General features: G+C 45.7%; 1 protein-coding gene across 1 annotated transcript in view; it reads left to right on the forward strand.

Annotated features, from left to right (window-relative positions):
* Positions 1-26,403, forward strand: part of LOC140738425 (uncharacterized) — a 124,013-nt gene that overhangs the window by 96,751 nt on the left and 859 nt on the right. The window contains exons 15-17 of the mRNA XM_073065700.1: positions 6,424-6,531; positions 13,469-13,561; positions 16,321-16,416. Of these exons, the coding sequence (XP_072921801.1) occupies positions 6,424-6,531; positions 13,469-13,561; positions 16,321-16,416 (297 nt within the window). The remainder of the gene's footprint in view (positions 1-6,423; positions 6,532-13,468; positions 13,562-16,320; positions 16,417-26,403) is intronic.

Consider the following 26,403-nt stretch of genomic DNA (forward strand, 5'->3'; position numbering starts at 1 on the left):
GAGTTCGGCACGGACTAGGAGGGCCGGAATGGCCTGTTTCCGTGCTGTGATTGTTATATGGTTATATGGAGATTCATGGAAATAATTCCAGGATTGAATAGCTTGTCATATAAAGAACATTTGATGGCTCCAGGTCTGTATTCACTGGAATTCAGAAGAATGAGAGGTGACCTCATTGAAACCTATCGAATGGTGAAAGGCCTTGATGTAGTGGATGTGGAGAGGATGTTTCCTATGGTCAGAGAGTTGAAGACCAGAGAACACAGCCTCAGAATAGAGGGGCATCCTTTTAGAATGGAAATGAGGAGGAATTTCTTCAGACAGAGAGTGGTGAATCTGTGGAATTCTTTGCCACAGGCAGCTGTGGAGGCCAAGTCTTACGTATGGCATATTTAAGGAAGAGGTTGATAGATTCTTGATTGGTCAGAGCATGAAGGGATACAGGGAGAAGGCAGAGATTGAGGCCGAGGGGAAAATTGTATCAGCCAATATGAAATGGCAAAGCATACTCGATGGGCCAAATGCCTAATTCTGCTCTTATATCTTATGGTCTTACTAAAAGGTCACGGGGAGACAGAGAGCCCTGCTGCTGCTTGAGACTGGAACTGGGAAACTTAGGCAGGAAATTTAATTACAGAACATTGGATTGTTCCAGTATTTTACAACAAGGAATCCATTTTCCTGAGGTGAAAAAGGAGTAACACACACTGTACAAATGTAACTGGGTACTGTGGGTGCCAGTTACCCTCATGCCCCATCATTTTCATGTCCTGCCACGTGCAGAAGTTCGCTGATGACACGGCCATAGTGGGGTGTGTCAGGAATGGACAGGAGGAGGAGTATAGGAAACTGATACAGGACTTTGTGATATGGTGCAACTCAAACTACCTGCATCTCAATATCACCAAGACCAAGGAGATGGTGGTGGACTTTAGGAGATCTAGGCCTCATATGGAGCCAGTGATCATTAATGGAGAACGTGTGGAGCAGGTTAAGACCTACAAGTATTTGGGAGTACAGTTAGACGAGAAGCTAGACTGGACTGCCAACACAGATGCCTTGTGCAGGAAGGCACAAAGTCGACTGTACTTCCTTAGAAGGTTGGCGTCATTCAATGTCTGTAGTGAGATGCTGAGGATGTTCTATAGGTCAGTTGTGGAGAGTGCCCTCTTCTTTGTGGTGGCGTGTTGGGGAGGAAGCATTAAGAAGAGGGACGCCTCACGTCTTAATAAGCTGGTAAGGAAGGCGGGCTCTGTCGTGGGCAAAGTACTGGAGAGTTTAACATCGGTAGCTGAGCGAAGGGCGCTGAGTAGGCTACGGTCAATTATGGAAAACTCTGAACATCCTCTACATAGCACCATCCAGAGACAGAGAAGCAGTTTCAGCGACAGGTTACTATCGATGCAATGCTCCTCAGACAGGATGAAGAGGTCAATACTCCCCAATGCCATTAGGCTTTACAATTCAACCGCCAGGACTTTTTAAAAGCTATTATTAATGCTTTTTGAGATAGTGATTTAGATGCATATCATATTTTTTACTGAGTTAAGTATTGTATGTAATTAGTTTTGCTACAACAAGTGTATGGGACATTGGAAAAAAGTTGAATTTCCCCATGGGGATGAATAAAGTATCTATCTATCTATCTATCTAGGGGCACGTGATGTCATTCCCTGTGCAACACCCCCCTCTAGTGGAACCGCTGGGTAATTGCATCATGTGTTTTTTTTGGCCACCCCTGTAACAGTTGGCTTCACTACGACTTGTGTTGGCGTGTGGCATCGGTCTAGTGATCTGAAGGTCACTGGTTTGAGCCTCAGCTGAGGCAGCATGTTGTATCCTTGAGCAAGGCACTTAACAACTAATTGCTGTGCGACGACACCAGTGCGAAGCTGCTTGGGTCCTAGTGCATTTCCCTTGGACAACATCAGTGGAGAGGGGAAGGCTTGCAGCTTGGGCAACTGCCAGTCTCCCAAGGAGCAAATCCATGGTCTCGCAAGACTAACGGATGCCTTTACACGGCAGCTCTGAACTGGGACACCTGCAGCTATTAACTATTGACCTTCATCCCTCAGGGCTCCCAAACACCCTGACAACAACCATTTGTTGTGGTCGTGGTACATATTGGTATAAACAACATATGTAGGAAAAGGGAGGAGGTCCTGAAAACAGACTACAGGGAGTTAGGAAGGAAGTTGAGAAGCAGGACCGCAAAGGTAGCAATCTCGGGATTACTGCCTGTGCCACGTGACAGTGAGTATAGGAATAGAATGAGGTGGAGGATAAATGTGTGGCTGAGGGAGTGGAGCAGGGGGCAGGGATTCAGTTTTCAGGTTCATTGGGGCCTCTTTCGGGGCAGGTGAGACCTGTACAAAAAGGATGGGTTGCACTTGAATCCCAGGGGGACCAATATCCTGGTGAGGAGGTTTGCTAAGGCTGTTGGGGAGAGTTTAAACTAGAATTGCTGGGGGGTGGGAACTAAACTGAAGAGATGGAGGAAGGGGCAGTTGACTCACAAATAGAGAAAGCTTACAGACAGTGCGAGAGGGAGGATAGGCAGGTGATAGAGAAGAGACATGCTCAGACCGATGGTTTGAGATGTGTCTATTTTAATGCAAGGAGTATTATGAACTAAGTGGATGAGCTTAGAGCATAGATACTGGAAGTACTTGGAGCTATGATGTTGTGGCCATTACAGAGACTTGGGCTACGTCCACACTACACCGGATAAATCCTAACTGAAGCTTTTTCTCTTTGTTTTGACCTTCCATCCACACTAAAACAGCATTTTAGTCCACCAAAAATGGAGCTTTTCTAAAATGCTCTCCAGGACCTGTAATGTTGAAAACGCTGGATTGGCCGGAGCAGTGTGGATGGGGTAACTGGAGAAATCTAAAAATGCTGTCATAACGTGCCGGAACAGATTTTGACGGCAGCGCGCCATTTCATTGTTTTCTTGAATGCAACCTAACAATTTCAGAACAGACGGCAATGAGACTGAAGCCAGAAGTGTTAGAAACCTACTCACCAAATACTTTGACCCATAACTTACTGAATAAATAAGTATACTCACTTTGCCCTGTTTTCTGTCCTTGCTCATATGAAGGTGGTTTACCTATTTATGCAAGTACTTCTCTGACAATAGATATGTAACAGCCTAATGTAACATTGTATGGAAATACAAGATAATACTGATGCAGACAAGTTTTATACATTTAACAAGGGTCTTTATTAATGCAACAGGGTTGGTCAGTTTTTCAATGTTCATCGTCAGCCGGGTCATACTGTCCGTGAACTCCCTGTCGGTTGCTTCCATACACACCAGTACTTTTTTTTAGTTTAAAGTCCTCCTGTGTGAGAGCCAACAGCTGTCTGTCATTTAAGTTTATCTAGTCTGTAACTGAACAACTGCGCACCAACACTTTCACGGCGAGTTTCGACACAAAACATGCCACTTGTTTTTGGTAGATGTGTCCTACGCATGCGCAGGAGAAGATTCACTGAAATATCAGTTTCAACGTGGAGAGAGATATTTTTAAAAATGCATAGTGTGCCTATCATTTTTACGCGAAACTGGCGTTTTCAAAATTATCCGGTCTAGTGTGGATGTAGCCTCGGATGACTCAGGGGCAGAAATAGTTACTGAGAGTGCCAGGCTATAGATGTTTCAGAAAAGACAGGGAGGGAGGCAAAAGTGGTGGGGACGTGGTAATGAAGATCGGAGATAGTGTCACAGCTGCAGAAAAGGAGGAGGTGATGGAGGGATTGTCTATGGAGTCTCTGTGGGTAGAAGTTAGGAACAGCAAGTGGTCAATAACTCCACTGGGTGTTTTTTATAGACCACCTAATAGTAACAGGGACATTGAGGAGCAGGTAGGGAGACAAATTCTGGAAAGTTGTAATAATAACAGTGCTGTCGCGGTGGGAGATTTTAATTTCCCAGATGTTGATTGGCATCTTCCTTAAGCAAGGGGTTTAGATGCCGTGGAGGTTGTTAGGTGTGTTCAGGAAGGTTTCTTGTCACAATATGTAGATAAGCCTACAAGAGGAAAAGCTGTACTTGATTTGGTATTGGGAAATGAACCTGGTCAGGTGTCAGAACTCTCAGTGGGAGAGCATTTTGGAGATAGTGATAACAGTTCTATCTCCTTTACCTTATGAGGCAATCAGACAAGAAATTGGAAGCATAAATTGGAAACAGATGTTCTCAGGGTAATGTATGGGAGAAATGTGGCAAATGGTCAGGGGATGTTTGTGTGGTATGTTCCACTGAGGGTATGGGAACCGTGGTGTACAATGGCTGTCGTAAATCTAGTCAAGAAGGAAAGAGCTTACGAAAAGTTCAAAAAACTAGGTAATGATGGAGATCTTGAAGATAATAAGGCTGGCAGGATGGAGTTTAAGAATGAAATTAGGAGAGCCAAAGGGAGCCATGACAGGATTAAGGAAAACCCCAAGGCATTATACAAGCATTTGAAGAGCAAGATGATAAGATGTGAGAGAATAGAACCAATCAAGTGTGACAGTCGAAAAGTGTGTATGGAACTGGAAGAGATAGCAGAGGTACTTAGTGAATACTTGGCTTCAGTATTCACTTCGGTAAAGGATCTTGGTAATTGTAGGGATGACTTGCAGCGGACTGAAAAGCTTGAGCATGTAGATATTAAGAAAGAGGATGTGGAGGAGCTTTTGGAAAGCATCAAGTTGGATACATCACCGAGACCAGATGAGGTGTATCCCAGGCTACTGTGGGAGGCGAGGGAGGAGATTGCTGAGCCTCCAGCAATGATCTTTGCATTATCAGTGGGGATAGGAGAAGTTCCGGAGGATTGGAGGGTTGCGGATGTTGTTCCCTTATTCAAGAAAGGGAGAAGAGATAGCCCAGGAAATTATAGACCAGTGAGTCTTACTTCAGTGGTTGTTATGTTGATAGAAAAAATCCTGAGAGGCAGGAATTATGAACATTTGGAGAGGCATAATATGATTAGGAATAGTCAGCATGGCTTTGTCAAAGGCATATTGTGTCTTATGAGCCTGATTGAATTTATTGAGGATGTGACCAAACACATTGATGAGGGTAGAGCAGTAGATGTAGGGTATATTGATTTCATCGAGGTATTTGATAAGGTACCCCATGCAAGGCTTATTGAGAAAATAAGGAGGCACGGGATCCAAGAGGACTTTGCTTTGTCGATTCAGAATTGGCTTGCCCACAGAAGGTAATATGTGGTTGTAAATGGGTCATATTCTGCATGGAGGTCGGTGACCTGTGGAGTGCGTCAAGGACCTGTTCTGGGACACTTACTGTTCATCATAATTGATATAAATAGCCTCGATGTGGAAGTGGAGGGATGAATTAGTAAATTTGCTGATGACACTAAGGTTGGGGGTGTTGTGGATAGTGTGGAGGCCTGTCAGAGGTGGTTCAGTTTGGTAGGTCAAATATGATGGCAGAATATAGCATTAATGTTAAGACTCTTGGCAGTGTGGAGCATCGGAGGGATTGTGGGTTCCAAGTCCATAGGACACTCAAAGCTGCTGTGCAGGTTGACTCTATTAATTACTGACCTTCATCGCTCTGGGCTCCTGAACATGCTGACAACAACCATTTATTCTGCTGGTGCTGATTCCCCCCCCCCCCCCCCCCACTTCCCCGTCTCCATTCCTTCCCGTGACTCTGCTGATTCTCTGTTTTAGTTTTGCCATTTGAGTGAGCGTGGTGTAGATTTCCCAGATCTGTATCTGGATCCCGGGGGTTCTGGTCTCAATCCCCATCCCCACAAAGCCTTCGTAACACTGACCGTGTGGAGCTGGGTCATTTGTCAGCCATGAACAGTTCGAGGGACTAAATCACCTGCTCCTGGAATTAAAACCTGAATCTGCTGGGAATCCTCAGCAAGTAGCAGGTGAAGCACGGACAAGAAATGGGTTGCAGGGTGTTACATACCCCTTGGGTATCTTGTGACTGTCACATGACCATGATGTAATTGAGGCTCTGCTGGGCATGTTGTAATGGTCTTGTGATGGTGGAGTGATGTAATTTTCCCGCCAGTGAGAGGTCATGTGATGGCCTGTTTCAACAGGTATAAACGGAGCAAACCTCGCTGTGACGCAGGTCAGCTCATGGCTTAATTTATCAGTGACTCCGTTCTACCTATTTGGTTTCATGACACAGTTTCGTTTTAAAGTGGAGTTTTAATTTCTACCGTAAGAATCGTTGTGCCGGCAGAGATCTGCTCTTGAACAGAGTGTGATGAAAGGTGTGTGAAATTGGAGAAGGTCACTGCTGTCCCTCTTCACAGGAAATTAGCTGAGTTTTTCAGTTCATGAGGGCATCAGCCTTCTGTTCAAGAGGCAGCATTCTCTCCTCTTATCACCTTGATTTGGTTACAGATACAGTTATTCAACTGTTTTTAATTGCAGGCCTCAGACCAGAGGATGTAGGAGTTGCCATTACATCGATGGTGGGACTGGTGTTTTCTACAGCATATGCTATTATATTCATGTGCTGGTCAAGGAAAGGATCTCCAGGTACCTGTTATTGTCTAATTTGCATTTCAGCAGAAATACCAAGTGACTCATGTTGACAAAATGAACTCCTCCCACACCCCCACCCCCATCCCCACAGAGTCTCTGGATTCCTGTGGTACCCAGAATGCAATTGCCCTACATGATTGACAGGTTGAGATATGAAGTGGTGACACAGAATGTCTGGAGTTGTTCTGGAGTCAACTCTGACCCGACTGCAGAGGGGGTTTTGGGAGGAGTGACCCTGAGGAGGGAGGGTCATAGAAAAATACAACTGAGGAACAGGCCTGTCGGCACATCTAGTCCATGCCAAACCATTTAAACTCCCATCGCCCTGCACCAGGACCATAGCCCTCCGTACCCCTACCGTCCATGTACCGATCCAAACTTCTCTTCAACGTTGAAATCGAGCTTGCAAGCTCCACTTGTGCTCACAGTTTCTTCCATGTTCTCACAACTTTCATATTCCCCTTAAACTTTTCACCCTTCACCCTTTACCTGTGAACTCTTGATTGTAGTCCCACCCAACATCAGTGGAAAAGACCTTTTTTGCATTTACCCTGTCTCTACCTCTGATAATTGTGTGTGCCTCTGTCCAATCTCCTCTCAATATTCTACATTCCAGGGAATATAATCCTAACCTGATCAATCTTTCCATATCACTCAGGTCTCTCAGAGTGTAAATTTCCTCTGCACTCTTTCAATCTTGTTTACATCTTTCCTGTAGGTTGGTGACCAAAACTGCACGCAATACTCCAAATTAGTCCTCACCAACATCTTATACAACTTCAACATAGCATCCCATCTCCAATACGCAGCACATTTATTTATTAAAGCCAAAGTGCCAAAAACTTTATCATCCTAGCTACCTGTGACTCCACTTTCAACAAATTATGGACCTGTATTCCCAGATCCCTTTGTTCTACCACACTCCTCAGTGCCCGACCGTTCACTGTGTAAGACCTACCCTGGATGGTCCAACCGAAGTGCAATACCTCACACTTGTCTGCATCAAATTCCATCTGCCATTTTTCAGCTCAACTTACCCCTCCCTCATGCCACCCTACCAGGGATAGGGTCCCTCTTGTCCTCACCAACCACCCCGCCAGATTCCACATCCAGCACATAATTTCTAGAACTTCAGCCATCTCCAACAGGATCCCACCACCAAGTACATCTTCCCCACCCCCGCCCATTTTCTGCTTTCCACAGGGATCCCTATGCAACTCACTTGTCCATTCATCCCTCCCCACTGATCTCCCTCTTGACACTTATCCTTGCAAGTGGAACATGTGCTTCACCTGCCCCTACCCCTCCTTTCTAAAATTTAGAATCACAACTCGTGAACCAGTCCCATCTTTTTAGCATATTTGCTTTGAATCTAATGGCATTGTGATCACTGGATGCAAAGTGTTCACCTACACAAACTTCTGTCACCTGCCCTGTCTCATTCCCTAAAAGCAGATTAAGTATTGCACATTCCATTGTTGGGACATCTACCTACTGACTAAGGAAACTTTCCCGAACACATATGAAAAACTTTATCCCATCTAGTCCTTTTACACTATGGGAATCTCTGTCAATGTGTGGAAAGTTAAAACCACCTTCTTTGCAAAAGTCAACAATCTCTCTGCAACTTTGTTCCTCTAAACAAAGTTTCAGAGTTTGCATATGGTAACGTATACCACACCCCCATTTCCTCATCCTCTGAGTCTGTACAGCATTCAGTGGTTAGGTCCTTTTCAGCTCTTTCCGCTGATTGTCTCTCTGCTCTTCTCCTACCAGGTGTGGGGGCCATGTCAGGCTCTCAATCAACACGTACATCCTGCCCTGGAGGTAAAATGTGATTCCAGTGGAGAATTTTGACAGGGCCATTCCCGGCTTCTGGCTTCACCTGGAAAACTGGCAAATTTGGCATCTGGCTGTCCGCTATGTAAGGCGTAGACACCCAGTTAGCAGCCAACTTCTGCTTCCTCCAAATAGATCAAATGCAGGACTTACATTACTCTTCAACCTCAGGCTTCATTCAGGCCCAATAGAACTGATCTTGGACCAATCTGCAGGTCTTGTTGTAAAATAAAATACTACTTATAACGATGATTGGTGAGGCACAGGGAGATCTGTATTTAATGACAAGCACCTTTATTGTTTGAACTAACAAGTACGTGAATTCATACACTAAATAACTAAATAAGGTGAGCAGGAAGGAGCTTATGAAGGAAATTAGTAGAGCCAGAAGGGACCATAAGAAGGCCTTGGCGGACAGGATTAAGGAAAATCCAAAGGCATTCTACAAGTACTTGAAGAGCAAGAGGATAAGACGTAAGAGAATAGGACCAATCAAATGTGACAGTGGAAAAGTGAGATAGCAGAGCTACTTAATGAGTACTTCACTTCAGTATTCACTTCAGAAAAGGATCTTGGCGATTGTAGGGAAGACTTGCAACAGACCGTGAAGCTTGAGCTTGTAGATATTAAGGAAGAGGATGTGCTGGAGCTTTGGGAAAGCATCAAGTTAGATAAGTCACCGGGTCTGGATGGGATGTACCCAGGCTACTGTGGGAAGTGAGGGAAGAGATTGCTGAGCCTCTGGCGATGATCTTTGTATCATCAATGAGGACGGGAAAGGTTCCGGAGGATTGGAGGGTTGTGGATGTTGTTCCGTTACGCAAGAAAGTGAGTAGAGATAGTCCAGGAAATTATACACCTGTGAGTCTTTCTTCAGTGGTTGGTAAATTGTTGGACAAGATCCTGAGACGCAGGATTTCTGAACATTTGGAGAGGCATAATATGATTAGGAATAGTCAGCATGACTTTGTCAAAGGCAGGTCGTGCCTTGCGAGGCTGATTGAATTTTTTGAGGATGTGACTAAACTCATTGATGAAGGTAGAGCAGTAGGTGTAGTGTATATGGATTTTAACAAGGCATTTGATATGATACCCCATGCAAGGCTTATTGAGAAAGTAAGAAGGCATTGAATCCAAGGGGACATTGCTTTGTGGATCCAGAACTGGCTTGCCCACAGAAGGCAAAGAGTTGTTGTAGATCGGTCATATTCTGCATGGTGGTCAGTGACCAGTGGTGTGCCTCAGGGATCTGTTCTGGGACCCGTGTTCTTTGTGATTTTAATAATGACCTGGATGAGGAAGTGGAGGAATGTGTTCATAAATTTGCTGATGACACAAAGGTTGGGGGTGTTGTGGATAGTGTGGAGGGCTGTCAGAGGTTACAGCGGGACATTGATAGCATGCAAAACTGGGCTGAGAAGTGACAGATGGAGTCCAACCCAAATAAGTGTGAGGTGGTTCATTTTGGTAGGTCAAATATGATGGCAGAATATAGTATTAATAAGACTTTTGGCAGTGTGGAGGATCAGAGGGATCTTGGGGTCCAAGTCCATGGGACACTCAAAGCCGCTGCGCAAGTTGACTCAGTGGTTAAGAAGGTGTACTGTGTATTAGCCTTCATCAATCGTGGTATTGAGTTTAAGAGCCGAGAGGTAGTGTCGCACCTATATAGTACCCTGGTCAGACCCCACTTGTACTCCTGTGCTCAGTTCTGGTCGCCTCACTACAGGAAGGACATGGACAGGGTGCAGAGGAGATTTACAAGGATGTTGCCTGGATTGAGGAGCATGCCTTATGAGAATAGGTTGAGTGAACTTGGCCTTTTCTCCTTGGAGCAATGGAGGATGAGAGGTGAGCTGATAGAGGTGTACAAGATAATGAGATGCATTGATTGTGTGGATAGTCAGTCTTTTTCCCAGGGCTAAAAAGGCTGGCACGAGAGGGCATAGTTTTAAGGTGCTTGGAATTAGGTACAAGGAGATGTCAGTAGTAAGTTCTTTTTATGCAGAGAGTGGTGAATGTGTGGAATCGGCTGCCAGTGGTGGCGGTGAAGGCAGAAACAACAGGGTCTTTTAAGAGACTCCTGGATGGCTACATGGAGCTTAGAAAATAGAGGGCTGTGGGTAAGGCTAGGTAATTCTAAGGTAAGGACATGTTCGGCACAGCTTTTTGGGCTGAATGTCCTGTATTGTGCTGTATGTTTTCTATGTTTCCATGTTTATATGTGTGCACACCCACTAAGTATCCCTGACTCTCCTGAATAGTCAAAGAATCGCAAAGCTATTACCCGGACAAAGGAATTTCCGCTGGCCAGGCATTCCTCATAGTCCCGATTCATCAGTGTCATTGGCTGCAGGTCAAGTGTCTGACCTTTAACACCTTGTTATTGGCTCTGCTGCAAGCCAGCAGCAATTTATTGCCCTCTTCCCATCAAGTGACAGTTGATAATTTATGTTCTCAATCAGCAATGAGCTCGAATCACTTCAGGCAGGCATCAAACCTGCATGTCATATCCAACCAAAGAACATCTCACAAATAACTTTTTATTAGAAATGATCTCCAGTCCAGCAGATTACCTAAAGTATCATTGTGTCTTCTTTAAAACATTGATCAAGCCCAGCATGTCAAGCTCACAAAATGGAGAACAGAGTGTCTTCACAAAATGGCAGCCTCCATCCCCAAGCATGCGACAGGAACAAAGACAAATAGTCTGTCTGCTTCCACTGTCCTTGATTCATTTGAATTGACTGATTTGTAGATTGTCATTCTTTCTGGTCAACAGTCTTGTCAAACCCCAAATAAACAGAATCATCATGAAGTGACTTCAACACAATCCTCTGATGCTTCTCAGGCAAAACCAACTGGGAATGCTGAGTCCTGTCTGGAGGAGATGTGACCCTGTATAAAACCTGGTTCCTCAACTCCAGTTTGTTCCATTCCCTCATCAGTAGGGGTAGGGTAGGGTGTTTCATCTTTTCAACTTGGGTCATATCCCCTTCTTCAACAGATGACCAAATGGCACCTATACAAGGGTTGTCTCACTGGGCTACTGCCAATTCCACAGGACTCAATGCAGGCAACTGCTTTGTATCCAGAGCTGTCAAGGTGCAATAAACTTGTGGAATGGCACAACCCGAAGCTCCCAAATGATCCACAGCTCTATCCTGCCACAGCCTTGCTGCTGATTTCCCTGTGGTAGAAAGCTGGCACATTGCTTTAACACCAGAGGCAGGAACACTCTCCCACTCTCCGTCCATTTCCAGAACCTCATGTGACCATCAGGACAATGAATCCACATCAATGTTCTGATTCCCCAGCCGATATTTCAGGCTGAAATCATAAACAGACAATGCTGCTGACCAACGGTGACCTGTGGCATCCAACTTCACCAAGGTCAGGATTGTTGTCTGTCCTCACCTCCAACCTGGCACCATATAGATAGTCACCTAACTTATCCACCACAGCCCAATTTGTGCATAGGCTCTCAACCCTTTGCCATGGTCCTGATGAAGAACACCCCCTAAACCCTCGAGGCTGGCGTCGGTGTGCAGGACGTACGGCAACTGGAAGTTTGCAAAGCTCAACACAGGTGCTTCAGTCAGCAGCTCTTTCAGCAGCTGAAAGACTCTTCGCATTTTGCATCCCATCTTTCTCCAAAAGGCTCCAAAGGGCAAAAATAAACATTACCACCTTCTCCTTTCATTCTCCTCACTTTATACCCCGGGGGGGCAGGGGGAGGGGCAGGGTAACCACACAGAAGCTGATTCAAAGAGTGGCTTACTTTGGAGTAATGATTCACAAATCTCTGGTAGTACCCACAGAATCCATTGATTGAGTGTAGAGCTCTCACATTCTTGGGTCTTGGCCATGTGGTCACCGCCTCGACCTAGGACAGATACATAGCTATTCCATCCTGAGAGACTATGTGCCTGATGTAATTTACTGACATCTTGCAGAATTGACATTTGTCCAGTGATAGTTTTAACCCTTCAGTCTTCAGTTTTCAGGCGGTCTAGCATCTTCATTAGTCTCATCTTGTGCTCCTCCAGTGTGGAATCGAACACTATGAGGTTGTTCATGTACACCAGTACTTCAAGCAAGTTCATGTTTCCAACAGTCTTCTCCATGGCAGGCTGGAAAGCAGCTGTGCTCCTGATATGCCCTGGTCATTCTCTCAAACTGAAAGAATCCAAGTGGAGATATGAATGTTGTCTTCTCCTGGTCAGCTTCACTAATGGGGATCTGATAATACCCACTCCTTAGGTCCAGCATACTGAACCATTTTGCTCCACTCAGGCAGCCAGAGCATCCTCGATCCATGGAACAGTATATTGGTCAGGGACTGTACGTCACTTCAGTGTCCAATAGTCAACACATTTGTACCTTGGCACATGAGGACTCCTTGATAATTCCAGTTTCCTTCAGTTTCACCAGATGCTGAAATGTGCACAGTGTTGGAGATCATATTTTCCAAAATCTGGGTGCGTCCCTTACTCACGGCGCCAACTCCTCATCACCGATCTCCAGTAGAACTTCCCATCCTGCACTCCTCTGTATCATGCCTTCCCATCGGATTGAATCCTGCGGCTGCTCCTCTCCTCTCTCCATCTCCCACCAAAAGACCAATAATGCCAACAGTGTCCATCACAAGTGTCTCTCCACCCACATTTCTCCAGAACCTTCTCCCAATTCCACCATCCTGATTGGCTGACTGGTAGGACCATGTCAATTGCAGCACTTAATCATTGCGATAATACGACTGAGCTTATTTACAGTTGGGTCTTGTCTCATATTTCCAGAACTAACAACAAGGTATTTAGTCTCTCCAGGGATCTCCACACACTGACAGTGGAGTGAACTCTCTGAACCTCCCTCACTGCATTGCTCTGACACCTGGTCCTTTTCCAACCTGTTGGGATTGCCTCATGTTTAGGACATTCATTATCACAGCCAACCTGACCAATCCCAGTCCAAGTCTGTTATCTGGAACACTTGTCCACTGAAACATATGTAGAACTGTTTGTGTTGATCTGTTTTGAAACAGTTTGAAACAGTTCTAATGTTGTTGTTCATTTCTCCCTGTGGACTCTAGAAGACAAGCAGTGGTGGTGGTGCCTGAATATTTGTAACATTGTGGCTCTTGTCTTCATCCTCATTGCCTTCATTTGCAGGATTGCGTCTAAAGGTATGTGCACAAATATTCTTAAATTACATTAAAATGGTCGCTATGTTACTCAGTGCAGGAATGGAATGAGTATCTCAGTCAGTACGTTGTGAACTGCTTTTTATGGAACACCAGCACCTGCAGTCCTCAGCCCCACAGTCTACAGCTGGGGACTGGGAGACCTGCTGGAGGTTTGACCCAATATAGACACTGTAGGTTATACAGGGAGTGTCCAGACTTCCAGAAGCTGCTTGATAAACTCCCAAAGGTGAACCTGATGGAACTGAAAGCATACGACTGACCAGAGTGGAGAATTGATGGTGGCAAATCTGTTGTGACTGCAACTTTTCATTAGGTTGAGTCTGGTGTTGCTATTTTAAACAGTCAAAAACAAGTTTCCAATGATATTGTAACAGGGCAGCAATAAATCACAGAAATTTTCTGCAAATGGGGAAAAATTATGTCAATGGATTTTAAAGCAGGTGAATACAAAGTCTTTTTTTTATTTAATAAGAACAGAACAGATTAGTTTCTAAATGGTGATCCATTAACCCTGTGTGGTCTGTGTTCATCATGACTGACAGGTTGATTAGAAACTGTTTCTGCTGGTCAAGGTGTTCAGGATTTGGAAACTTCAGTACACCCAAGCAGCCCAACAACAACCATTGACTCTGCTGGTGTTGTTTTGTTCCCCTTCACCCAGCTCCTTCAGTTGACTCTGCTGATCTCCATTTCCGTGAGGTGTGGATTTCCCAGAGCTTCATCTGGACCCTGGGATTCCAGTCCCAGTCCCCACCCCACAAATATCAGTCACTTTATCCATGTGAAGTTGTCTCACAGATCACCCTTGGTCCTTTTGAACAGCTCAGGCTCTCAATCACCTGCTCCTGTTCCAGGTCTGTGATCATGTGCTGACCACGAGAGCCTTCTGAGTGTGTGTCACTGTCCAGCTATCACCAGTAAATGGAGAGTCAATCTCACCAATCACCATCTCCGTGACTTGTAAATGCCTGTCACTGGGTTACAGCTTAATAATGACCAGATAGTAATGATATCAGGTATCAGGTGAAGACAGGGAGGCAGTTTATTGTCACTGGGTCAGTATCCTGGAGTCCATACCAGTGTTACCATGAGAACAGCAGAGGTTCCTGAGGGAGACTCACCCTCACCATCTGAGGACAAGCAGATGTGGATCTGGTCTGACAGATCGAGAGAATATGGCCGGTATAAGAGGGTGGAGACAGAAGGTGCAGATCAAACTCTGGCAGGAGATGGGTGGATCCAGGTGAGGAGGGATAGTGGTCAGATATAGGAGGGGAGAGTGTGGTTCACACCAGAATGGGAAGGTGATGGGTGGATCCAGGTGAGGAGGGATAATGGTCAGATATAGGAGGGGAGAGTGGGGTTCACACCAGAACGGGAAGGTGATGGGTGAATCCAGGTGAGGAGGGATAATGGTCAGATATAGGAGGGGAGAGTGGGGTTCACGCCAGAATGGGAAGGTGATGGGTGGATCCAGGTGAGGAGGGATAATGGTCAGATATAGGAGGGGAGAGTGTGTGTGTGTGATGGATAGATGGAGGAGTGGGAGAGGGGAACCAGTCGGGGTGGTGTGTGTGTGTGATGGACAGATGGAGGAGTGGGAGAGGGGAATCAGTCGGGGTGGTGTGTGTGTGTGTGTGTGATGGACAGATGGAGGAGTGGGAGAGGGGAACCAGTCGGGGTGGTGTGTGTGTGTGATGGACAGATGGAGGAGTGGGAGAGGGGAACCAGTCAGAATGGTGTGTGTGTGTGATGGACAGATGGAGGAGTGGGTGAGGGGAACCAGTCGGGGTGGTGTGTGTGTGATGGACAGATGGAGGAGTGGGAGAGGGGAACCGGTCGGGGTGGTGTGTGTGTGTGATGGACAGATGGAGGAGTGGGAGAGGGGAACTAGTCGGGGTGGTGTGTGTGTGTGATGGACAGATGGAGGAGTGGGAGAGGGGAACCAGTCGGGGTGGTGTGTGTGTGTGTGTGTGTGTGTGATGGACAGATGGAGGAGTGGGAGAGGGGAACCAGTCAGGGTGGTGGTGTGTGTGTGTGTGTGTGTGTATGTGATGACAGATGCAGAGGGAGGAGAAGGGGATGGAGTTATCTAACTGATGGAGAATGAGGACAGAGGGAAGGACTATCATTGTTGGAGGAGAGGAGAGAAGGTGAGTCAGTAAAGGAGAGAGAAGGTAGTGTTAGCATTCGCCTTTTGCAGTGTAATTAGTGCTGACTGTAGCTGTTATATATGACATAACCTTGGATCTCGAAATGTGGGGAATTTTACAGGTTTCACATATTTACCTCTTTCTGTAATTAGTTTTGTTTTTGCATTTAATAAATTAATTACATTTAAATGAACAAGAGAAAATCTGCAGATTCTGGAAATCGAAGCAACACACGCAAAATACTGGAAGAACTCAGCAGGCCAGGCAACATCTGAGTACAGTCGACGTTTCAGCAGTCTTTTTGATTTGATTGTTTGTTTAGTCTTTGTGTGTAGTTATACAGTACATTGTCTCTATTGTATTTCTCTATTCTACTGTGAATTTCTGCAAGACAGTGAATCTTAAGTTAGTAAATGGTGATATATACATATTTTGATAATAAGTATACTTTGTCGTGTGATTAACTTGTTGCTTTGTCTCATAAATGCCATTGGACATTGAGGGTGTTAAATGTACTTTTAAACTGGGATTGGTGTGGACAATCAGTGTGAATTTACTCAGTGGGTTCACTTCTGTACATTTCAGATCAAAGCTGCAAGATCAACATTCCAGTCTGGATCATATTGATTATATCAGCGATCACATTTGTGACAGCATTATCCAGATTCTTTCCAGTTTGCAGTAAGTATCAAAATCAAAGCTTTTTCTAAAGAACTCTATCACTGTGAAAACTTTCCCCTGGTCTCACCATCACTTTAGCTTCTAAAGGGAGCAGTTGAGGGGAAATCTCCAGCACATTATCAAATCTGTCCTAGCTGACTGCTGTCAGTCGGGAACAGATCTGGCTCAGATTTTGCTGGATTCTGTTGGAGGTTCTGCACAGAGGTGCTGGGATCTCTGAATAGTTGAGCTGATGGGGTTTGGGACTCCTGCTGGATTGTGGAAGTCCAGAACTTTCGATTTGAGTTGGAGTGATTTCCATCTGTGCCTGCGTGGGAATTATTGGAGAGAATTCAAGTTATGGGAGTTGTGTATAATTGGAGAGATCAGGATTTGATTATGGATGGTCAGTAAGGCCCAGAGTCAGGAAAAACAAACTTTCTAATCTGAGGAGATGATGAAGAAGATTGCTGGAGGCAATGTGAAAGATGTTCTCCATTGGACTTTAGTAAGTCATTTGACATGGTCCCACATGAGAGGCTGATCCAGAAGGCTAACACACCTGGGATCCAAGGTGATCCAGCTAAAGGGATCCAAAATCAGCTTGGTGACAGAAGGCAGAGGTCGTGTTGGAAGAATGTTTTTTCTCTGATTTGAAGTCTGAACCTCCTTGTGTACAGTAGTGAATGGTTGTACAACTTCTGCACTTTGTGATATATATTAATGACTTAGTTGTGAGTGTAGGAGGTATGATTAGTAAGTTTACGGATGAATGAGAAATGGTGTTTTGGATGGTGAAGAAATTTGTCCAAGTCTACAATAGGATATGGATCAGATAGAACTTAATTCTGATAAATACAAGGTCATCCATTTTGCAGAGTTGAAATAGGACTCGGACATCTGCAGTACGGGGTAGAAATGTTGAACAGAGAGACTAAGGATTCCATGTTCAGAGCAAGACACACAAAATACTGTAGGAACTCAGCAAGTCAGGCAGCAACTATGGAAGTTAATAAACAGTCGATGTCTCGGGCTGAGACCTTTAATCAGAACTGGAAAGAAGGGGGAAGAAGCCAGAAAAAGGAAGAGGGGAAGGAGAAAAGCTCGAAGGTGACATGTGAAGCCAGGTGGGTGCAGGAGGGGGATGAAGGAAGATGCTGGGAGGTGCTAGGGAGAAAAGATAAAGGGCTGGAGAAGGAATATGATAGGAGAACAGAGTGGAATGTGGAAGAAAGGGAAAGAAGAAGGGTAATATGCAGGTGAGGAGAGGGGGACACAGTTGCAAATAGAAGAAGAAGAAGAAGCGGAGGGAGAAAAATTACTGGAAGTTGAAGAAATCAATATTTATCCCATCAAGTTGCAGGCCAACAGATGGAATATGAGAGTTGCCTCGAAATGGTTGGTGACCGGGATGGCGGATGGTGCAGAGAATGATGTGCTGGATGCATAGTCCCGTGGGTGGGAGGTGAAGACAAGAGGAACTCGGTCAGTGTTAAGGATACAGAGTCCCGTGGGTGGTAGGTGAAGACGAGAGGAACTCGGTCAGTGTTAAGGATACAGAGTCCCGTGGGTGGTAGGTGAAGACGAGAGGAACTCGGTCAGTGTTAAGGATACAGAGTCCCGTGGGTGGGAGGTGAAGACGAGAGGAACTCGGTCAGTGTTAAGGATACAGAGTCCCGTGGGTGGGAGGTGAAGACGAGAGGAACTCGGTCAGTGTTAAGGATACAGAGTCCCGTGGGTGGGAGGTGAAGACGAGAGGAACTCGGTCAGTGTTAAGGATACAGAATCCCGTGGGTGGGAGGTGAAGACGAGAGGAACTCGGTCAGTGTTAAGGATACAGAGTCCCGTGGGTGGGAGGTGAAGACGAGAGGAACTCGGTCAGTGTTAAGGATACAGAGTCCCGTGGGTGGGAGGTGAAGACGAGAGGAACTCGGTCAGTGTTAAGGATACAGAGTCCCGTGGGTGGTAGGTGAAGACGAGAGGAACTCGGTCAGTGTTAAGGATACAGAGTCCCGTGGGTGGGAGGTGAAGACGAGAGGAACTCGGTCAGTGTTAAGGATACAGAGTCCCGTGGGTGGTAGGTGAAGACGAGAGGAACTCGGTCAGTGTTAAGGATACAGAGTCCCGTGGGTGGTAGGTGAAGACGAGAGGAACTCGGTCAGTGTTAAGGATACAGAGTCCCGTGGGTGGGAGGTGAAGACGAGAGGAACTCGGTCAGTGTTAAGGATACAGAGTCCCGTGGGTGGGAGGTGAAGACGAGAGGAACTCGGTCAGTGTTAAGGATACAGAGTCCCGTGGGTGGGAGGTGAAGACGAGAGGAACTCGGTCAGTGTTAAGGATACAGAGTCCCGTGGGTGGGAGGTGAAGACGAGAGGAACTCGGTCAGTGTTAAGGATACAGAGTCCCGTGGGTGGGAGGTGAAGACGAGAGGAACTCGGTCAGTGTTAAGGATACAGAGTCCCGTGGGTGGGAGGTGAAGACGAGAGGAACTCGGTCAGTGTTAAGGATACAGAGTCCCGTGGGTGGTAGGTGAAGACGAGAGGAACTCGGTCAGTGTTAAGGATACAGAGTCCCGTGGGTGGTAGGTGAAGACGAGAGGAACTCGGTCAGTGTTAAGGATACAGAGTCCCGTGGGTGGTAGGTGAAGACGAGAGGAACTCGGTCAGTGTTAAGGATACAGAGTCCCGTGGGTGGGAGGTGAAGACGAGAGGAACTCGGTCAGTGTTAAGGCATCGGGATGATGTGTCAAGGGCAGACGCCTGCGAAATGGAGGAGATGTGAGTGAGGGAACCGTCAATTGTGGAGGAAGGGAAACCTTGTTCCTTGAAGAAGTATGACATCTCTGATTTCCCACAGAAAAAAAGCCTCACCCTGGAAACAGATGCGATGGATACAAAGGAACTGATAGAGGGAATGGCATTTTTACAGGAGACAGGTTGGGAGGAGGTACAGTCAAAGTAGATGTGGGATTTGGTAGGTTTACAAAAGATATCAATAGATAGCTTATTCCCAGACATGGAAACAAAGAGATCAAGAAAGGATAGAGAAAGATGTGTCAGAAATGGACCAAGTGAATTTAAGGGCAGGGTGGAACCTGGACTGTAGTTCCAAGTTCATAGATCTCTAAGAAGGAACATTGGTTGATAGTGTGGAGAACATACATGGAATGCTGATCTTTATACTTTGGGACAACAAGCAAGGTCATAAGTAGAAAGATAGGCCAGATGAATTCATGGCTGAGGTGCTGGAGCAGGGGGAGAGGTTCAGGTTCTTGGGATTTTTTCTGGGGATGGAAGCAACCTGTACAAGAGGGACAGGTTACACTCGAACCAGAGAGGGGCCAATATCGTCGCAAGAACGTTTGGGGGTGGGATGGAACTCTGAGCAGGAGCAACACATGGGATAAAGCAGTCATTTGCAAGAGCAAGTTTTGTATTCAGGATAGCCAGGATATCAGGATAAAGGGAAGGAAAAGAATACTCATCTAACTCACAGCGTGAGGATGAAGAGGTAACGTGAGTGAACTCAAAATGTGGATTGGCTCTGTGGACTGGGATGTCACAGCCATAACAGAAACTTGGCTGAGAGAAGGGTAGGATTGGCAGCTCACTGCTCCAGAATACAGATGCTACAGCCATGACAGTAGATAAAGGATTGGGAAGCTTTTAAAAACCTAAAGAGAGCAACTAACATAATTAATTAGGAAAAAATGAAATATGAAAGCAAGCTAGCAAATAATATCAAAGTGGATAGTGAAAGTTTCTCCAAGTATGTTAAAAATAAAAAAAGATAAGATTGGATATAGGGCTGCTACAAAATGAGGCAGGAGAAATAATAATGGGGGAACAAGGAAATGGATGATGAACTAAATGAGTGTTTTGCATCAGTCTTCACTGTGGAAGACACTAGCTGTATGCCTGATGTTGTAGTGTGTGAAGGAAGAGAAGTGGGTGCAGTTACTATTACAAGAGAGAAGCTGCTCAAAAAGCTGAGAGACCTAAAGGTACATAAGTCACCCGGACCAGATGAACTACACCCTAGGGCTCTGAAAGATAAGGCATTAGAGATTGTGGTGGCATTAGAAATTATCTTTCAAAAATCATTGGACTCTGGCATGGTGCCAGAGGACTGGAAAATTGCAAATGTCACTCCACTCTTTAAGAATGGAGGAAGGCAGCAGAAAGGAAATTATAGGCCAGTTAGCCTGACCTCAGTGGTTGGGAAGATGTCAATTGTTATGGATGATGTTAGGAAGTACTTGGTGACACAGGACAAGATGGGACAAAGTCAGCATGGTTTCCTTCTGGGAAAATCCTGCCTGATGAATCTGCTGGAATTCTTTGAGGAGCTCACAAGTAGGATAGATAAAGTAAATGCTGTGGAAGTTGTACACATGGACGTTTTGAAGGCCTTTGACAAGGTGCCACACATGAGGCTGCTTACCAAGTTAACAGCCTCACTAACATGGTTAGAGCATTGGCTGATTGGTAGGAGGCAGCGAGTGGGAAGAAAAAGATACTTTTCTGGTCGGCTGCCAGTGACTAGTGGTGTTCCACAGGTGTCAGTGTTTGGAGAACTTATTTTTATGCTGTATATAAATGATTTAGATGATGGAATAGATAGCTTTGTTGCCAAGTTTATAGATGATATAAGGATTAGTTTAGAGGCAAGTAGTTTTGAGCAAATATGTAGAATGCAGAAGGACTTAGACAGATTCGGAGAATGGGCAAGAAAGTGGCAAATGAAATATAATGTTGGAAAATGCACGGCCATGGACATTGGTAGTAGAAATAAATGTGCGGACTATTTTCTAAATGGGGAGAAAATCCCAAAATCTGAGATGCAAAAGGACTTGGGAGTTCTTGTGCAGAATACCCTGAAGGTTTACTTGCAGTTCAAGTCAGTGGTGAGGAAAGCAAATGCCATGTTAGCATTCATTTCAAGAGGTCTTGAATACTCACTGGAATTCAGAAGGATGAGGGGGATCTCATTGAAACCTTTGGAAGGCCTAGACGGAGTAGACATGGAAAGAATGTTTCCCATGGTGGGAGAGTCTATAATAAGAGGGCACAGCCTCAGGATAGAGGGGCGCCCTTTCAAAACTGAGATGCGGAGAAATTTCTTTAGCCAAAGCGTGGTGAGTTTGTGGAATTTGTTGTCACATGCAGCTGAGGGCCAGGTCATTGGGTGTATTTAAGGCAGATATTGATAGGTTCTTGATTGGACATGGCATCAAATGTTACGGGGAAAAGGCCGCGAACTGGGGTTGAGGAGGAGAAAAATAAAGGATCAGTCATGATTAAATGGCGGAGTAGACTCGATGGACCAGATGGCCGAATTCTTCTCCTATGTTTTATGGTCTTATGGGCAGAGGTACAGATAAATGAGGAGGAGATGTTACCTTTTGATCAAGAAGGACATAGCATCAGTGATTAGAGATGACATCCTTGGAGGTTCGTTGAGTGAAGCCGTATAGATAGAACATCATTTCAAACTCCTGGGAGTGCACATCACAAACACCCTCTCATGATCCCAGAACACATCCTACACGGGCAGGAGAGCTCACCAATTCCTCATTTTCCTGAGGAGTCTGAGAGAGCTGGACTTTGCACATCCATACTCACGTCATTCCACAGATGCACAGTAGGGGGCAGCCTAACAAGCTGCATCACTGCTTGGTACGGAAACTGCACTGCGGCGAACAGGAAGCTCCACAATGGAGAGTTAAAACTGACAAACCCATCACTGGCACCAGCCTACCTGCCATCAGTGACATATCGTTTGTAGAGTACGGTGTGGGAAAAGGATCAGTAACATCATGAAGGATCATACACACCCTGCTCATGGACTGTTTGTCCAACTCCCATCAGAGAGGAGGCTGCTTAACATTCACAGCAAAACACACAAAATTCTGGAGGAATTCAGCAGGTCAGGCAGTAGCTATGGAAATGAACGAACAGTCGACGTTTCGAGCTGAGAGCCTTCTTCTGGGTTGAGACGAAAGGGGGAAGATGCCAGAATAACAAAGTGGGGGAGGAGGAGGGGACGGAGGCTAGTTTGAAGGTGATAATTGAAGCTGGGTTGATAGGAATGATAAAGGGCTGGGAGGAAGGAATCTTATAGTAGAGGACAGTAGACCAGAGGAGAAAGGGAAGGAGGAGGGGACCCAGGGAGAAGTGATAGGCAGGTGAGAAGGTAAAAGGCCAGAGTGAAGAGGGCAGGGGAGGGAAAAATTACCAGAAGAAGAAATTGGTATTCATGCCATAAGGTTAGAGGCTACCCAGATATAAATTTGTCACTCCCCACTAATCCCCTTCCCAGCACTTAACCCTGCAAGCAGCCTACGTGTTCCACCTGCCCATTCACCTCCTCCCTGACCTCCATTCCCTCCAGTGAGGCAACACTACACCTGCCCATTCACTCCTCCCTCACCTCCATTCCCCCCGGTGAGGCAACACTACACCTGTCCATTCACCTCCTCCCTCACCTCCATTCCCTCCAGTGAGGCAACACTACACCTGTCCATTCACCTCCTCCCTCACCTCCATTCCTTCCAGTGAGGCAACACTACACCTGCCCATTCACCTCCTCCCTCACCTCCATTCCTTCCAGTGAGGCAACACTACACCTGCCCATTCACCTCCTCCCTCACCTCCATTCCCTCCAGTGTGGAAACACTACACCTGCCCATTCACCTCCTCCCTCACCTCCATTCCTTCCAGTGAGGCAACACTACACCTGCCCATTCACCTCCTCCCTCACCTCCATTCCCTCCAGTGAGGCAACACTACACCTGTCCATTCACCTCCTCCCTCACCTCCATTCCCTCTAGTGAGGCAACACTACACCTGCCCATTCACCTCCTCCCTCACCTCCATTCCCTCCAGTGAGGCAACACTACACCTGCCCATTCACCTCCTCCCTCACCTCCATTCCCTCCAGTGAGGCAACACTACACCTGCCCATTCACCTCCTCCCTCACCTCCATTCCCTCCAGTGAGGCAACACTACACCTGCCCATTCACCTCCTCCCTCACCTCCATTCCTTCCAGTGAGGCAACACTACACCTGCCCATTCACCTCCTCCCTCACCTCCATTCCCTCCAGTGAGGCAACACTACACCTGTCCATTCACCCCTCCCTCACCTCCATTCCTTCCAGTGAGGCAACACTATAACTGCCCATTCAATTTCTTCTTCTGGTAATATTTCCCTCCCCTCCCTTCTTCGTCTATTGCCCACTCTGACCTTTTATGTCTTCTCACCTGCCTATCACTTCCCCCCATTACCCCTCCTCCTTCCCTTTCTCCTGTGGTCCATTCTCCTCTCCTATCAGATTACTTCTTCTCCAGCCCTTTACCTTTCCTACCCACCTGGCTTCACCTGTCAACTTCCAGCTTCCCTCCTTCCCCTCCCCCCACCTTTATATTCTGACATCTTCCCCCTTCATTCTCAGTCCTGAAGGAGACTCTAAGCCTGAAACATCGACTGTTTATTCATTTCCAAAGATGCTGCCTGACCTACTTAGATCCTCCAGCATTGTGTGTATTTTGCTGTGAATGCTAAGCAGCCTCCTCTCTGATGGGAGTTATGTTTGTGTTGTTTTGGAATTTCAGCATCTGCAGACTTTCTCATGTTTACGTAGCATCCACGCCAGGACCACCAGACTCAAAAACAGTTACTCTCCCCAAGCTGACCAACACCTCCACCCGTTAACTCCACCACAGCATTATTATTTCCCATCACTGACATTATGTACAACCCAGTGTCACTTTATGGACAGACAATCAATCTATGTATATAAGCTGTCTTCTGTATTTATATTTATTTCATGATTTTTATTATTAATAATGTGTTCTTCATCTTCTGTATTTTTTGGTGCTGCATTGGATCCAGAGTAACAATCATTTTGTTCTCCTTACACTTGTGAATACGAAATGACATTGAGCAATCTCTCATCTTTGAAAAGTTTCCTGAGCAGAGACACCTAGACAGAGGGTGCAGTACCGGACCTCCTCTTGGAGAATGAGGCAGGGCAAGTAACTGAGGGGGCAGTCAGGGGGCACTTTGGCTCTGGTGACCACAGTCCTTGTAGTTTTAAGATGGTGATGGAAAAGCAAGCACTGGTCCCAAGTTAGGGTCCAAAACTCAGCTGGGCTAATTTTGTGGGAATTAGGCAGGATCAAACAGGGGATTAAATTGGATAAATTGCATTTTTATGTGGATAAATTCTCAGGGCTTGACTGTGTATATCATCAGATTGTATCGGAGGCTAGAGAATAAATTGTGGATGCCGTTGAAGAGATATTTGCTTCATTTTTAGCCACTGGTGAAATTCCCAAAGACTGGAAAGTTTAAGAAGAGTAACAAGGAGAAGCCAGGGAATTACTTGAAGAAGTAGCTAAAAATGTAGATGAGAGTCGGACAGTGGAATTTGTCGACTTTGACCTTTGCAAAGTGTTCACGGTCCCACATGGAAGTTTAAGTCCCATGGAATCCAGGGAGAGCGATTTGGGTGAATTCAACATGAGTTTTTAGGCAGGAATCAGAGGGTGTTTAAAGGTTGTTTCTGGGAATGGAGACCAGTGATTAATGGTGTGCTCTATGAGTCAGTGTTGGGAACCTTGTTACTTGTTATTAAGAGAATGATTTGGATGTGAATACACAGGGCTCGGTCAGCAAATATGCAGATGACATGAAATGACGAGATATTGATGACAGTGAAGAAAGTTATCCTAGATTGCACAGAGATCCTGATCATTTACAGAAGTGGGCTGAGGTGGCAAATAGATTTCAAGTCAGTTAAGTATAAGGTATTGGTTGCATTTTGGAAAGTCAAACAAGTGTGGGACTGGTACTCTGAATGGTCGGGCACGAGGGAGTGTAATGGAACAGAGAGACCTCGGAGTGCAAGTACATTGTTCACTGAAAGTTGTGTCACAGGTAGACAGGGTGGTGAAAGGGGCATTTAGCATGCTGACTATCTTCAATCAGGACATTGAGTAGAGGAGTTGGGACATTATGCTGCAGTTGTATAAGTCATTGGTAAGGCCACACTTGAAGTACTGTGTACAGTTTTGTTCAGCTTGTTATAAGAAAGATGTAATTAAACTAAAATAAGTGCAGAAAAGATTTATGAGGATATTGCCAAGACTAGAGATATAGAGAGAGGTTGGCCAGGCTAAGTCTTTATGGATTGGAACATGGGGGAATGAGGCCTTGTAGAAATTTTTTAAATAATGAGAAACATAGATAAGGTGGATGGAATCAGCCTTCCCCAGGGAGGGGAGCCCAAAACTAGGGGGGGGGGCAGAGATTTAGGGTAGAAGGGAAAGATTTAATAGGGACCTGAGGAGCAACTTTTTCACACAGAGGTTAGTGTGAACTGCCAGAGGAAGTGGTTGTGGGAAGTACAATCTTTTCATGTGGGAAATACTTGGATCGGTACATTCAGGGACAGTGCTTGGAGGGATATGGGACAAATACAGTAAATTGTTCCGAGCTGGGAGAACAATGTGGTCAGCATGGACTGGTTGGGCTGAAGGGCCTGTACCCATGCTGTATTCTCTATGATTCTACATTGCAACTTTACAAAACACTGGATAGGCCACACTGGGAGTACTGTGTGTAGTTCCGGTCACAACACTACAGGAAGGATGTGGTTGCACTGGAGAGAGTGCAGAGGAGATTCGCCAGGATGTTGCTGGATTGGAGGAGTTTGGTTCTGGGGAGAGATTGCATCGGCTGGGCTTGGTTTCCCTGGAGTGAAGGCAGCTGAGGAGTGACCTTTATAAGTATACAAGGTTGTGAAAGGCATAGATGGGGTAGAGAGTGAAAATCATTTCCCGTGGTATGGCAGGGGTATCAATAACTACTTTTGTGTTTAAGCTGAGAGGAAGTAGTTTTGAAGGAGATGTGTGAGATTAGTTTTTCAATCAGAGAGTGACATCTGGAACACATTCAGAGGAGGACACGTTATGTTTAATATTACAAGAAGGATTTAGAAAGG

Source organism: Hemitrygon akajei, chromosome 2, assembly GCF_048418815.1.
Source record: "Hemitrygon akajei chromosome 2, sHemAka1.3, whole genome shotgun sequence".
NCBI lineage: Eukaryota > Metazoa > Chordata > Chondrichthyes > Myliobatiformes > Dasyatidae > Hemitrygon > Hemitrygon akajei.